Source organism: Euprymna scolopes, chromosome 37, assembly GCF_053919585.1.
Source record: "Euprymna scolopes isolate OS-2025 chromosome 37, ASM5391958v1, whole genome shotgun sequence".
Classification (NCBI taxonomy): domain Eukaryota; kingdom Metazoa; phylum Mollusca; class Cephalopoda; order Sepiida; family Sepiolidae; genus Euprymna; species Euprymna scolopes.
In genome coordinates this window covers 57,270,002-57,285,640 of record NC_136518.1, presented here as the reverse complement: position 1 = coordinate 57,285,640, position 15,639 = coordinate 57,270,002, and the positions used below count along the sequence as shown (strand labels likewise).

General features: G+C 32.3%; 1 protein-coding gene across 15 annotated transcripts in view; it reads left to right on the top strand.

The window, feature by feature from the left end:
* LOC145261200 (endothelin-converting enzyme homolog) overlaps window positions 1-15,639 on the top strand; it is a 662,230-nt gene that overhangs the window by 308,852 nt on the left and 337,739 nt on the right. For all 15 annotated transcript variants that reach the window (XM_080119539.1, XM_080119540.1, XM_080119532.1 and 12 more), the window contains 5 exons: window positions 910-1,113; window positions 3,039-3,325; window positions 4,170-4,238; window positions 6,569-6,685; window positions 13,914-14,000. In XM_080119539.1, the coding sequence (XP_079975665.1) occupies window positions 910-1,113; window positions 3,039-3,325; window positions 4,170-4,238; window positions 6,569-6,685; window positions 13,914-14,000 (764 nt within the window). The remainder of the gene's footprint in view (window positions 1-909; window positions 1,114-3,038; window positions 3,326-4,169; window positions 4,239-6,568; window positions 6,686-13,913; window positions 14,001-15,639) is intronic.

The window sequence follows — 15,639 nt, the reverse complement described above, 5'->3', positions numbered from 1 at the left end:
TCATTTTTTTTTTATTTTTAAGTACGTTTTACACGCGTTTCATCGAATAGACCCCTTCCCTAAACAACTCATCAGAGACGAATGTATGTTCTGTAAAAACAGTTGGAAAGTTTTTTTTTCTTGAATAGAGAAAGGATTTGGTGAAGAAAAATATAGATGAATGGAAATATTTAAAGTCTGCAAACACATAATTATAGAAAAAAAACTTATTGTAGTGTTTATAGATACCACCCTCGAAAAATAAAAATTGAATTTAAAGCACACATGAGGAAGCTGTTTTATGTTGCCATGTTTGATTTTAAGAAAGGTTATAGCCATATTTCTAAGATTTTTTTATTTAGGTTCTAATTAAAAATAAGAAGTTAAACAAAACCCTAGGCGATATTTCTAAAACATTATATCCAATCAAAAATCACCGTGACTGATCTTTCACCATCTACGTAACACTTACCCCTCATCCTTGAGTGACCTCCAGTAAAAAAAAAAAAAAATTTAATACTGTCCACATTAAAAGATTTAAAACTAGTTTAGAAATGATTAAATCTTTTCAATTAAAATTTGTTTTCAATTCTAGCCAATCGAAAGTTATTAAAACATGATTTACGGGACTAAAACTACCTACAAAATAAATTGTAATTAAAACACGTTTTCCTTTTCAGACATAAATATTACTTCCTATTAAAGAGATGCTATTTCAGATTTTCATATTTTTAAATATTTATCTTGGTTACTAGCATAAGACAAAAGTAATTAAAATCTAACGTTTAAGATTTACTCACGCTTAAAATTACATATACAATTTAAACCAGGGAGACAACTCCATATTTTTTAATTCAAAATAAGCTATTCTTCTTGCTTTTTTTTTTTTTTGCTATAGTAATAAAAAAAAAAATGCTTTTATTTTTGTAGGTTATTGCTTGACGCCTGCCTGTGTGACTGTAGCCAGTTCTGTACTTAACGCCATGGACACATCTGTAGATCCGTGCGAGGACTTCTTTAGGTATTCCTGTGGAGGCTGGATCAAAAGTCACCCTATACCGACAGGGCATTCACGATGGGGCACATTTGGAGTGTTATGGAAAGAGAATCAAGTTGTAATGAAACATGTCATAGGTGAGTATGTTTGTGTGTGTGTATATATATATATATATATATATATATATATACATTTTTTTTTTAAATGTAAGTCGTAGACGACGAAACACGTGTCAGTGGATAATTACATTTTAAAAATAATATATATACCGCTCCCCATGTGGGGGTACCAAATTGGTTAAAGGGGAGAATTGTTCCCAACTCGCATTTAGGTAAAAATGCACTTTCGTAAATAATTGAATTCATTCAAAACATATCGCTAAAACCAAAACAAAAACAACATATATATATATATATATATATATATATATATGTATGTATGTGTATATATATATATATATATACAGGGTGTCCCAAAAGAAGCTGAATTGATAAAATATAAGATGGCACAACATAAGCAACAAATCAGTGAAAAAAAAGATTTTAGAGCATCTAGAATGATGTTAACAAAGTCATCAGAGGTTATTACTCGACTGAGGAGCGGATATTTATCATAGAGTGGCACTATTGGTTGAATTCAAATTTCAAATCCATCAGCTTCTTTTGGGACACCTGAAAAAAAAAATACATTTTTAGTAATCCGACAAACTTTTCGGGATAGAAAAAGCTTCACTCGGTGTAGAGGTGCAAAGCATAGAACAATATAGAATAAATTAAAATAAACAAAAAGGTAACGAGTAAAGTAACATGGGAACTTTATTATTATGTCAATAAGGATTAAGGTAAAAAAAGGAAGAAATCTCTTTAAGTCAGCATTTCGAATCGAAGCTAAATGCTACTCATCAGAAGAGAAGCTGACATACAAAACTAAGGATAAAATGTTGACATAGACTTTAAAAAACATTTAGATAAGAAATGAAAAAAAAAAAAAAATTATGGGGTTATGGTATAATGAAGAGAAAAAAAGGGGGATGAAAAGAAAACTCGGAAAGTAGAAGATTGGAAAGGAAACGAGGAACTAGAAAAATAATAAAAAGATAAAGAAAAATGTGAGCAATGATAAAAAGTAAATAGAAGATAAAGCAATATATGTAAGGAAAATAAAGAGAAAAGAAAAGTAAAAAAAAAAAGTAAAACCAAGGGAGATTATGAGTAAACCAGCTTTGAGGATCAATCCAAATGATATGGCGGGGGCGGGGGGGTACTCCAAAACAAAATAAAAGGACTCATTTGAATGAACTGGACATAGTTTCTGATGTATGTGTATTCAGTCTGATCTGTCTACAGAATTATTCTGGTCTTGTTTATAAACTTTGAAGTTCTGGTATCAGTGGCGAGATTCTTGACACTATTAGGTCTTTTCTTTCTGATCAAAGATTGTAAGCAACTTTTAGATGGTGTCTCTACATTCGCTTTTCCTATCATTTATTCTAGGCCCAACTCTCTTCCTTCTCTATCTATATCAATGATCTTGTTCAGAAAATTAATTCTATTCTGATGTTGCTTCTCGCCCATTTTCCTCAAATCAGTTAAAATATGCAGCTAATCTTTTTTTTTTTTTTTTTTTTTTTTTTTTACAAATTTATCAAGAATCAGAGGTCACTCGAGGATAAGGGTTAACGAGTGTACAGTAGAAATTGGACTATATCGTAGTAATCATTGGTAGTGTGAATTTGGTAAATTGGACTACTTAAGGGGAACTCGTATAGGGTTAATGTGGATAAATTCCTATTGAGTCATCTATTTAGATAATCTAGCCCTACCCAAGTTCCACCGTGACTGATCTTTTCACCATCTACATAACACTTACCCCTCATCCTTGAGTGACCTCCAGTAAAAAAAAAAAAAAAATTTAATACTGTCCACATTAAAAGATTTAAAACTAGTTTAGAAATGATTAAATCTTTTCAATTAAAATTTGTTTTCAATGACTTTTACTGCCATAAAATTATGTTTTGCTTGAATGTTGTTGTTGTTTTTTTTTTTTTTTTTTTTTTTTATAGAGGAGAAAGCAACAAATATCAGCCACGGTGCCAAGCACAAAGCCAAACTGTATTATCAATCGTGTATGGATCCCAATAAAACCATAGAAAAACTTGGCAAGGACCCACTTGTGGAACTAATGAAATCTGTTGGAAAATGGAACATTTCTAATGTGTTTGGGATCTGGGATCCCGAGAAGTGGGATTTCCAATCTATGCTCGCAAAAGTACATAACATGGAAACTGATGTACTTTTTAGCCTGTGGGTGTCAACTGATAATGCGAATTCCTCCAGAAATATATTGGAAGTTAGTATCTTTTTATTTATTTATTTATTTTTTTTGTATCTCCCCTCCCTCCCACAAAGGAGGGATTGGACTAAGTAATGTTTGTCCGTTTGTCCACACTTTTCTCAATAACCATGTCTTGAACTTTTTGAAATTTTGCGCAAACATTAGTCATGGTGAAAGTAAATTTATCAGTTTTTTTTTAATTTTTATATTAAAAGAACAATATTTACAGGCAAAGCCAACATCCAAGGATTTGATGTATCGCTATCCTTAAGTTTTGCCGTCGATTAATTTAAAAAAACTTTTAACAAAGACTTTTATTTTCAAATTTGTATTATGATTGTTTTAAAGTTGTATTATTATTTTAATGTGAATAAACCTATTAAAGTTGTATTATTATTTTAATGTGAATAAACCTATTAAAGTTGTATTATTATTATTTTAATGTGAATAACCTAATTAAAGTTGTATTATTATTTTAATGTGAATAAACCTATTAAAGTTGTATTATTATTATTTTAATGTGAATAACCTAATTAAAGTTGTATTATTATTATTTTAATGTGAATAACCTAATTAAAGTTGTATTATTATTTTAATGTGAATAAACCTATTAAAGTTGTATTATTATTATTTTAATGTGAATAAACCCTATTAAAACAGTAACATAACTTTTTGAAATTTCAAAAACTTGTTTCTCTTTAACTGTTCTGGAAAAATTTTATATCATGTTACATATTGTATCATAAGTAACGTATGATGCATGTTACAATGTATAATGCACATTGTTGCATGTTGTATCGCAAAAAGCATAACATGTTACAAAATGGTGCTCATATTTTCTTTTTTTTCCAAATTAAAGATTGATCAAGGAGGACTGGATTTGTCAGGTCCTGAATTCTATCTGAACAAAAGTATTACCGAAGACAAGGTGAGTGTATAGAGTTTGTTAATGTTTTAAAAGAATAATTGTGAAAGTTGGGCCCATTTCTAGCATTGATGTTAAAGTCAACACCCACTATTTTAACTTTAATGAACATTTGGCATTTTTTTTTTTTTTTTTTTTTTTACAGACTAAATTGTCAACAAGTTGCAATCTTATATATAAAAGGCAAAATGTGTGTGTGTGTTTGTATGTTTCGCAAAAACTTCCGACAAATGCGTCAGAACGTGACAAAATTGATATCGTTTTAAAACTTGGTCTCTCGGACGACAAATATCGAAAAATTGGCCAAAAACATTAATTCTTTCACTGTCAACTGGGCAGTTTTTCACAAGGAGGGGTCGGTTTTTTGTCTCAACATTTTCGTAAGTCATCATCTTCTTTTGATTGACTACCCTTAATTCCAACGCCCGCGACTTCTGGTCTCACGATGGACGCATCAGCTAAGGCATTAGTTCCCCCCCCCTTCTTTTTCTCCTTCGCATTACGGGTTCGAGCATACCTGCCGACCACAACTTTTATAAAACACCTCCACCTGGGCTGCCTACTGTTGTTTTGGGGTTCCTTACTACACCATCTCTCCATCCCGGGTACTCCCGCTTGTCTTTCTAAATTAAAAATGAATAAGCAAATTTGTCTACATATTTCTATTTTGTGCGTAAATTCATTCACAGCTTAAAGTGGTTTAATTCTAAACCTTTATCTAGCTGTTGATAGCTCAAACAGTAGAGAATGTAGCTGGAGTGCTAAATTGTTTGGTTTTGAAATCAGTAAAGAATTGGCTCTGTAATAATATGAAATCTGCATAAATTATATAAAAAGTATTTTAGACCGAACAAGGTCTAAACAAGGTATATTGTTTGGACTAGATTGATGGTCTCACTTATAATACAAAAATGAATATAGCGAATCTATTTTTACAATTTAACCTTCTTATAATTGTGGGGGGGGGGTGTTACATTATTTTAATGCAGCATGTCTTTGGCTTCAGAGCACATGCAGCACCTTTTTGTTTTACCAAATGGTCACCCATTTTGGCACTGGCCTGTTTGTACCCCCTTGACATAAGTACCCCCGACAAACCTGACAAGCAGCAAGATCCCACCCCTACACAGTAGAAATTCCTAGATCTAAGAAAGCCTTCTAGTCTAATAGCTGCTTGCCCAGAACTACTAGACGTTGGAATTCCCTTCTGGGTTCCTGTTTTCCCAACTGTACTGACATGCAGAAGTTTAAGTGTAATGTAATTAGTTGTTGTTTTTTTATGGCATATTAACCGTTTTCAGGTTATTTAATGCCGAATCCAGTTATTTTGGAAATAGTATTCATGTTGCATCCAGTTATTTTGTGCAAAGTGTAATGGGAACAAACATCTTGCTGCTCAACTCCCTACATAGTATCCCTGCAACTTATGTCCCCCAATAGTGACCCCCTACATCAAAGTGGCACTGTGCCTTGTTTGGGGTGAAAATGGAATTAAAAAAAAAAAAAAAAAAAAAAATCTAATGGAAACCGGTATATCAACATCATTAAAATGATATTAGATTGCTTATTTTAAGATAAATACAAACTATGATGTTATAAACTAAAATTACAGGAAACTTTTGGATATACTTATCTGTGAAAAATATTGGTCTCCACTAAAAATTATGGAAAATGAGTGAGTAGAATTCTAATCTAAAGAATTTGGTTATAGTCAGCTAGCATACTTCCTAACGTCCAGTGTAGTGCAACCAGAAATGGTGACAAGGCAAATCAGTTCCTTCACTTTTATCGTTCTTCATTATTTCTATTGTGAAGCGATTTATTGAAATAAAATAGAAGAAAAGGACATTGTCCAATAAAAATTTTAAAAATTACTCGTTGAATCGTAGATGTGAGGTTACTTATTGAAGACTTGAAAAGTTGGTGCTTCTATATTACAAGTTAGAGAAGCATTTCATCCAAGGCATGAAAATTGTTAAACAAAATGTTTTTACTATAGGCTTTAAAAGTAAAGGTACAAGATTCAATCTGAAATTTATTCATCTTCAAAGTGCACTTTTATAAATTTTACGAAGTAAGGTATAAAAATTTAATTTAAATTAAATAAAAAAAATTACCTTGGATTTATTTTATGTAATGTACATTCTGTTGCACTTTTTAAAAAAAATAATTGAAAATTTTATATCTGTATCATTAATTGCTAGATGAAAGATAATGTTTTCAGCTTGTTGTACAGCTTTCTGAATATATTTATGATTAAAATATTTAGTAATTTTACAACAGATTTTAAAATTTTGTTCAAGTTAAAATCATCTTTTTTTTTAATATTTCAGGTTTTGTCCGCATCTCTGGAATACATGACTGCTTTAGGAGTTTTGTTTGGAGGAGATAAAAACGATACTCATGATTATATGTATGAAGTGTTGGATTTCCAGATGGCTATTGCTAATGTAAGTATATACTTTGAATTAAAGTTTTGTTTATTTTAGCTTAATTCATTGATCTTTAAAAGTTATATACATCGTACGATCTGCACCTGTTACGCAACAAATGAAAAGCAGGTGGCTGAATAGGATGATAGACAAAGAGGACGATAGGGTTGAAGAGTTTAATTTTATTGGTTTTTAAAAGCATCTGTGGCTGAGATTTAGAAGAGCAGTACTTATATTTCACCTTTCTCATTTAATGAATTTTTTTTTGCCGTTTGATATAATTAACCAAACTCGTATAGGATACTTGCTGTAACTGCAACTCATTTGGTTTCAATCACTGTTTTACTCTGATGTCGTTCAGAAATTCAAAGACTGCTAAGACATTCGATGTGTATAACTAAAAATAAATCTCTTAATCAAATAAAATGCGCAGCAGGTGTGCTTGAAAGTCAAATTGCAACGCAATATTACGAAAATAAACAAAAATTTTATTTGTTTGAAATTTATAATTTGGTACTTGTACAGTTTAATCAAGACATTAAAAAATGAAAATATCGAAAAAAGGTTATATTGTACGTATCCGTTTTGGACTGAAGATCCCCGAAAAAAATTTCATTTGATAGAGTAGTTTTTTTTTTTTTTTTTTTTTTACTGCGGAAAAACATGTTATGAGAGCGCATTGAAGTCAGCCATTATAGAATTTGTTGAACATGCCACGGGGGAGATAACTCAATATAAAGTGCCGACACTCCCTCCCCATCTTTTAATACTAACTTTTCTTTCTAAAAATCAAACCTTTTGCTCAGTATCATAAATGGTTTTGTCGCTGTATAAAAAAGAAACTACTTGCTGAAATTAAGTGAATTTGTTTTTTTTTTCAAAGAACTTTGTTCCATAACGGATATGTGCAATATAACCTTTTTGAGGTATTTTCATTTTTTAATGTCTTGATTAAACTGTACAAGTACCTATAATTTAAATATATTTCAATCAAACTCTATCCTCAGTTTTTTTTTCTTGCCATGTTGGAGAAAGAAAAGTTAGTAGTAAAGATCTGCGCGTTGTCTCTCAGTGGTTGTATTTTGAAATGTTGGGAACGGTGCGTTGTCGATGCGAGATTAACGTCAGGAGTGTGAGTTCAGTTATAAAAGCGTTGATTTAATTTGAATAAAATAAAATACGCATCAGGTGTGCTTGAAAGCCAAATTACAACACAATATTACAAAAATAAATATTTACTTGTTTTAAATTTATAATTTAAATATTTCGGAGTCAAACTCCATCCTCAATATTTTTTTTTTCTTTCTTGCTGCATTGTAAAGTTGGAGAAAGCAAAGTCAGTAAAGATTTGCGTGTTGTCTCTCAGCAGTTGTATTTTGAAATGTTAGGAAACAAAATACTAAGGATGGTTTGACTCTGAAATATATTTAAATTATAAATTTAAAACATGTAAAATATTTGTATTTTCATAGTATTGTGGTAATTTGGCTTTCAAGCGCACTTGATGCATGTTTTTATTCAAATTAAATCAATGCTTCTATAACGGCACTCAGACCTCTATATATAATGTATATAGAATTATTATGAGATATATTCTAATAAAGAAACTTGAAGAATACCCGTCCCAGGAGGGTAAAATTAATTCCTTGCACAATTCTGCAGGCTTAGGTGTCTGAGAGTATGTCGCACAGAAAAAAAAAAATTACTTGTAGAGCAGGGACAAAATGTATGTGTTGTAGGTTAAAAACATGCTTTAGTAGTAACTCTAAGTGATAAGCATAAATGTTGTGTGTAGGAAGTGTTTACTTATAATCCTATGCTGTCACTAGTGGCAGGGGAAGAAAAAATGGTCCTATTTTATTATATTACAGACTAGCAATTCAGCCTGGCTTTGTTCGGGCCCTATGTACTGTTCATAACTTCATGTGCATATATATGTGTGTGTGTGTGTGTGTATATTTGGCTCCTATCCAGGTAACCTACATCTAAAATTTAAATTTAGACCCAAAATTAGTGGAGGAGTTTGGCAGAGTCTACAAAGGTTAACTCTTTCAACTTTGACCTCTTGGCAGCCAAATTTTTAGCCCCAAAACTGATTAAAAAGCTTACTGCATGTCTAAATACACTTTATGTAAAATTTCAAATATTTAGACCAAAAATTGGCTGAGTAATTTGGTAGAGACCGCAGAGGTAAAAATTTTTAACTTTAACCCCAATTTTGATCCCCTTAACAACTGTTTTGGGCTCAAATCAAATTAAAAAGTTTGATCCATGTCCAAGTAACCTACATCTAAAATTTCAAGTGTTTAGACCCAAAATTGGAAGAAGAGTGGTAGTTTTCAAAAGTCAAATTGTTGAACTTTGACCCCTTGACAACCAAATTTTTGGCTGAAAACCAATTAAAAAGATTTTCCCAAATATCAATAACCCTTATGTTGAATCTCGAGTCTCTAGGCTGAAAATTGACAGAGTAGTCTTGTAGGGAAATGTATACACACACAGGCACATACAATTTCACTTTTCTAAATATATAGATTAAATATTCATTAAAATCAAAAATGCAATAGAGTAAAAAAAAAGAAAACAACTACTTAAAAATAATCTAATTTTGAAATCAAATTAACCAGAATGCATTTTGGTTTCTTTGTAAACAAGTCAACGATTTTGATCTTTAGTTAAGAGTTAAAGAATGCAAATGAATCACTTTTTCTTCCAAATTTGAGAGGAATTTGAAAGAGTAACAAAATCATTTTATGGCTGACTTTTTTTTACTGGTTGGTTTAATTTTATAATTGAGTTATTCAAAATTAAAAAAAAAAAACCCTAGACATATTTAAATTGTCAAATATAAAATCATTTCTAGCTTTAAAATTCTTAGCAAATTCTCATATATTAAGTTTCATAAGTTATTCATTCAATAATTTTATAGACTAGCATGTTGTCTGGCATTGTTTGGTTGTAAAATGCACTTAAATATATTTCAATTTATTCTAATTTTATATATATATATAGAACCAATTCTTTATTGATTATTATATTGTACCCAATATATAGTAGTGATTTAAAGTTTTATAAAAAATCACATAGGTGCCATCAGCTAGAATCAAAATGAAAAAATTTAGCTCTCCAGTGATATTCATTACCATATAACCTAAGGACACATCGATATAAAAGCTTTAAAAATTAGCAGTTTAACACATGAATGTATATTTGTGCATGTGTAGAAAGTACACATTGTTGACTTATATCTGCCAAGTTCCAATTTTCAACTTTGACCCCTTAGCAGAAAACTAAATTGAATTTGTTTCACAGATTCAAAATCTCTATATATTAAGTTTTAAATCTGTAAACCAAAAATTGAGAGAGGAGTTTGGTAAACCATTTTAAAACATTACCTTAAAGTTAGTTATGGTTTTATAAAAATGTTAAGTCAATTTAATTACCGACATTTTAATAATTTTATTTTTAGAATCTTATTTTAAAAAAAAAATAGCAAAACAAGTGACATAGTTTAAAAATAAAAACTAAACAAAACTGAGCAATGCTGATTAGGTGCAGTTAGTAAAAAGAAACAAACAAAAAAACATTAAAAATGAATATTTTATTAATGGTAGTTCATTTTTCAAAGGAATATGCAAATCAGTTAACCTTCATGTAGTCGTTTGCCTATCCATAACTGAGTATATTAAGAAATTGATTATTTTTAAATAGAAAAGTAAGCTTTTAGTGTCAGAACGAAGCAAAACTCTATCTATCTATCTATATATATATATATATAGAGAGAGAGAGAGAAAACATTAATAAAATTAGTTAGGGTTTTACAACAATTTGGTTAAATTAATAATTTAATTACCAAAAGACATTGTAATAATTTTATTTTTAGAATCTTATTAAAAAAAATGCAAAACAAAGGACATAGTTTAAAAATAAAAACTAAACAAAAATGAAACTCCCGGGCAACATTGAGCAGGTTCAGTTAGTTAAAAAAAAAAATAAATAAATAAAAAAAAAAAAACATGTAAAAACTAAAGAGGATGGAAGTAGGAGAATGTTTTTGTCATTGAATGATGTTGAAAAGAAAAATAGACGATGGAAAAAAATTTCAAGTATTTTCACCCAAATCTTCAAGTCTCTCGAGGTTATCGTGACAAAATGACAAAAACAAATGTCAGCAAAAATTCTTTCATTTCTTTGTTTCAAAAAGTGAAGTTCAGAACAAGATTTCACATATCTCCTCCCCTGTTTTGCTCCATATCTAATATTTGATTTCCAGCATCTGGAGAGAGTTCAAACTGATTACTCAAATGATGCAGGGTCTATTGGATTTGCTTTATGAAAGCCAACTCGAGAAGTTAAACTTTTTCTCTCTTGAGTGCCATTGATTATGCAGTGATCCGATTTTAGCCTACAATCCTCTCAGTGGTCGTTGATATACCTCAAGATCTATTATTCTCTCCTGCATTAGGCAGACACAAGAAACTATTTTCTTGCTGATTTTGATTGAACCGAAAGAAGGCAGCTTATTGAGAATCCCTACACCTTGGAATAGACTGAAGTAAAAAAAAAAAATCATATGCCCACCACTCATCACCTGAAGGTCACTCAAGGATAAGGGTTAATGGGTACTGTAATGGAAATTTGATAATTTATTTTAGAGGACAGCTCTTCAAGAATTTATTCACATTGGACTTGAAAATAACCGTGTTATAGTCAACTGGGAAGCAGCTCCGTGATATTGTGTTCCACAGACATGCAGCTCAGGGAAAAAAAAAAACTCTGTTTATAGAACTTTTGCTTAGATTCAGACACGGATAGAAAATCAGGGGAATTGCTGATAATTGTTGTAGCTAGTAGAGTGTTTGCCGTGCAAGACTAACCAGGGAAGAATGCTAGTGAAGCTTAGTCAAGCACCTGCCATGAAGATAACGATAGAGCAATAAGAGGCATGTAACATCTTTTTTCAAACGGAGGCTGCAGCAAGGGGAAAAGCAACATTGCCCACCACATTTTAATGTTAGTTTTGTACCCTGTTGAGAACGGAAAGGATGCTCCGAGCAGCTTCTCTCTAGATGTGCCAACAGTACTCCTCCATCCATGCACGAACAATTTAAGATAAATTTGAACAGATGCTGGATTACCATGTCCTCTTCTCTGTGAATTTCTACCACCTTTTTTTTTTCCCTATGTGGCATTGAAGTATTGTTTTATTTGCAAATTAAATTGAATCATGCAGACTATTTCTGGTGACAACAGTAAAACTGACATCGTGCCATTCCATTTCTTCTTTTGGTGGGTGGGGATCTCTGGCTGAACACCATGTTCTTATAGCAGTAGTGGAACCTAGATTGAACAGGTACGCATATTTATAGCACTAAGTTTTGATACCCTACGAGGCCTAGCTGGCAGATCTTTGTCGAGAATACTCCACTTGACTTCAGGCATCCCAACTCACCTGACTGTAACCTTGACTTATTTGTGTGGGGTATCATTGAAGGAAATGTCAACAGATCCAATTGTAACTTGGTGAACAATGCCCTTTTCTCTTCTCTACCACCCCTCTCACAGAAGAGATGTTGAGTCTCTCTGCTCTGGTTATTTTCATGGCAAGTATTCAATCTGTGGTCTTCTCTGTAAAATGCTTGCAACAAATGCTTGTCTGCCTACAACTACTGGCCCTGTCGGTGGGGCATTAGAATACACCGACTGCCTCCCTGCAGAGGGTAAAAGTCCCTCAATGGGGGTCCTGGATATGACCTTAAACTATATCCAGTGGTGAGGCCCCAGCTTGCGGGCTTTGGGGAGTGTGGAGCCACTCTTTAATTACCATTGCTCCCAGGTCCACTCTGACCCGGAGTGGTAGTACCTGTTAGTGTTCTAACTATGGGTTAAATAGAAACCGACTTGAAAACAACAAATATATTCTACTAAAAAATTTTTCTTCAAAATCTTTGGATTCGGCATTAAATAACCCGAAAAGGGTTGATATGCCATAAAACAAAAACAACCAACCAACCAACCTACAACTACTGTCAACAAGTTTCCTTACCGTGCCTAAAACTAAATGAAAATCCATGAGAAGTTTCTTTCCTAGAACTAGCTGTCGGTGGCTCACAATACTGTAGGGCGGCTTCGCACCTGTCTAATGTAAACAAGTTCTTGTCAACATCCTCTTAAATAAAACCTACAGTTTACACCATTATCGATTATCCCTGAGATGTCTAATTCCTATCATCAAGTGGTCTCTTGGTCTCGATTAGCGGTAACTCCCTAGTTAAAAAAGCTAAAAGCCAGGCTCACCAAACCCTTGAGATGTTGAAAGAATGACAAAGGCTTAGATTTGGTTCTGAGCCTGCCTTATGGTTGTTATCTGAGTGAATAAAATCACTACAAAATGAAGACAAATTGACTCAATGTTTCTAAATTTTTGAGTCATTCGGACTACTGTTCTCATCTTGAGTGTTATTTTCACAATGTTTCTGTCAATGTAACCTCTGACCTTCCTAAGGTATATCTTATCAAACTCTGAAATCTTTCTGTCAAACTGTATGGTCTCGTTCCATTAGCCATTACTGGGTAGAAGTATTTACTAATTTGAAATTATATTGTGAGTGTTGCCTGCACTGAGAATTGAAGTTTCAACTTCCAGAAGAGTGTAACTTTATGACTGAACGGTAGTCAGAAGAATTCAAATAATACAAGCTAATTTTAACTTGAATAAATCTCGGACAATAAATTTACTGTGTTTTCATTCTAGACAATACTCTTGAAAATAAGTGTCATCCATGCTGTGTATAATGTTGCTTAAATTTTAATGACCTGGCGGATTCTGATGCATTTTAATGCAGAGAGATTTTAAATAGAGAAATCCTGCTGCAAATAACACTGGAAATTGTCAAATAAGTAGTTTATGATAAGCATAGGGACAATCCTCAATATATATTAGGTTTACATATGCAGAGAGGCCATAAATTTGCGATTCTAAAATATATGGGACCACCCAGAATATTTTTGCATATATATTCTTAATTTTTAGTTTATATTTACTACTGTTGACCAAGATTAAGAGTCTACTAAACATCTGTGCACCGGTGTGTGGTGCAAAGCTGGTGCCGGCATGTTTGTGGCTATGTGATGCAAAACCAGCACTAGCTGACATTATCTTTGGTCTTTTGAGACTGACTTTAACATTTTTTTTATAAAATTGTTTGACTTGTTTGGTAATGAGATGGTTCAATTTTCTTTACAGATTTCAACACCCGGTGAACAGCGACAAGATGAAGAAAAGAATTATCATAAAATGACTGTAGAAAAATTGCAAACCCTTGCTCCATTTGTAAGTTTAATCGACTTTTTTGTATGACTAGCAAGGGGTACCCAGCGTTGCCTGGGTGTTTGGGGGGGGGTTAAAAACAAAAGTAAGAGATGCTAACGGAAACACGTTTGAATTTATTTAATTAGTTGGATTTAGCAGGTGCCCGTTTTAAATGAGGTCAAGTTTTGACTGCGGGATAATATTTTTTACTGCTGAACGCTTTTTTTTTTCCCCCCCGAAGATGTTATAGGAAAAAGACTAACCCACATGCAGCGAGCGACAAATATTGAATATTTATCTTCCCGAAATCGAGCAAATTAAATAGACAGGCGAGCTTCGTTGTTAACTGTGAGATATTACGATTTGTATGTGATATAAAAAGTTCTAAAAAGTTGTGAACCGACTGACCGCTTCTCTGAAAGAAGCCTTTTGTAGACACACAGAAAAAGCGAACACATATACATACATACATATATACATACATACATATATACATACGTACATTTTCGCTTTTATATTTATAGATATTTTTTTTTTCTTTTAAAGCCTTTTTCTTTTAACAGGCTTTAAACTTTAGTTTGGCCCCTTTTGCTGGGATCAAAGTATAGTATGTGTTGATACTACTTTTCATCGACCAATTGTTTTCAAATACTTGGAGGTTTGCACACCTTTTGTATGTAAATTAGTAATTTTTGCTAAATCCAATTTCCTGTGATCACATCCTTTTCATTTGACTGAACCAATTCAATTTTCTACTTAAGACATCTGCACCCCTTCCTCTTTCATTGATTTTTTTTTTTTTACAATCAAAAATGTCAATTGGTTTCACATGAACTCCAGAATTGGAATTCATAATCAAGGTCTTGGATGGACGGACGTGTCCCTTAACCCTCTGGTGTCATGTGGACACTGCATTATTTCATTCAGTGTGTCTTGAGCAAGAATAGCCTGGCGGTGTCCATCCCTCTCCAGGCTCCGAGCACATACAGCACCTGGTATTACCAAACGATCACCCAGTTTTTAGTAATGGCCAGGCTCAATGTTGCTCAACTTCACTGATCTAATGTTGTCAATTATGTTGTATCTTGTCTTTGATGCATGCTGAACAAATCAGATACATACAATATACAACTGTCCTCTGATCTGACTTTGGGCACAACACCACCATCGTTAAAAGCTACTCATGTTGTTTTAATCCTGCAAATCCATTCACAGCCTGTAGAACTATCTATCTAGGACATCGCCAAGCTATTTAATACTTGTGATCAACTAACGATGCCCCTGGGTATTCTACAAATTAAAGAAAATGTTTAAATTTTATCGTAGACTATCAGGAAATCCTAATGTTGCTTGGGATTGAATGACAACTCTATTCTTTTGCGTTCAGCTTATAACTGTACTGTACTTGCAATAACCCTTATCCCTGAGTGGCTTCCGAGCCTTGATAAGTGGTGACCACCGTGTAAAAAAAACAAAACAAAAAAAAAAACAATATTGTATTACCATTTTCATTCTTATATATTCTATAATTTTTTTCGAATGGGAGTTGAAATGTACAGCTTGATTGGATGAATTGAAATGAATTATAAATTTAAGATTTTATTAGGATTTACATTTCATCATAATAAGATATAATCAAAGTTTTCTTTTTTTTTTTCTT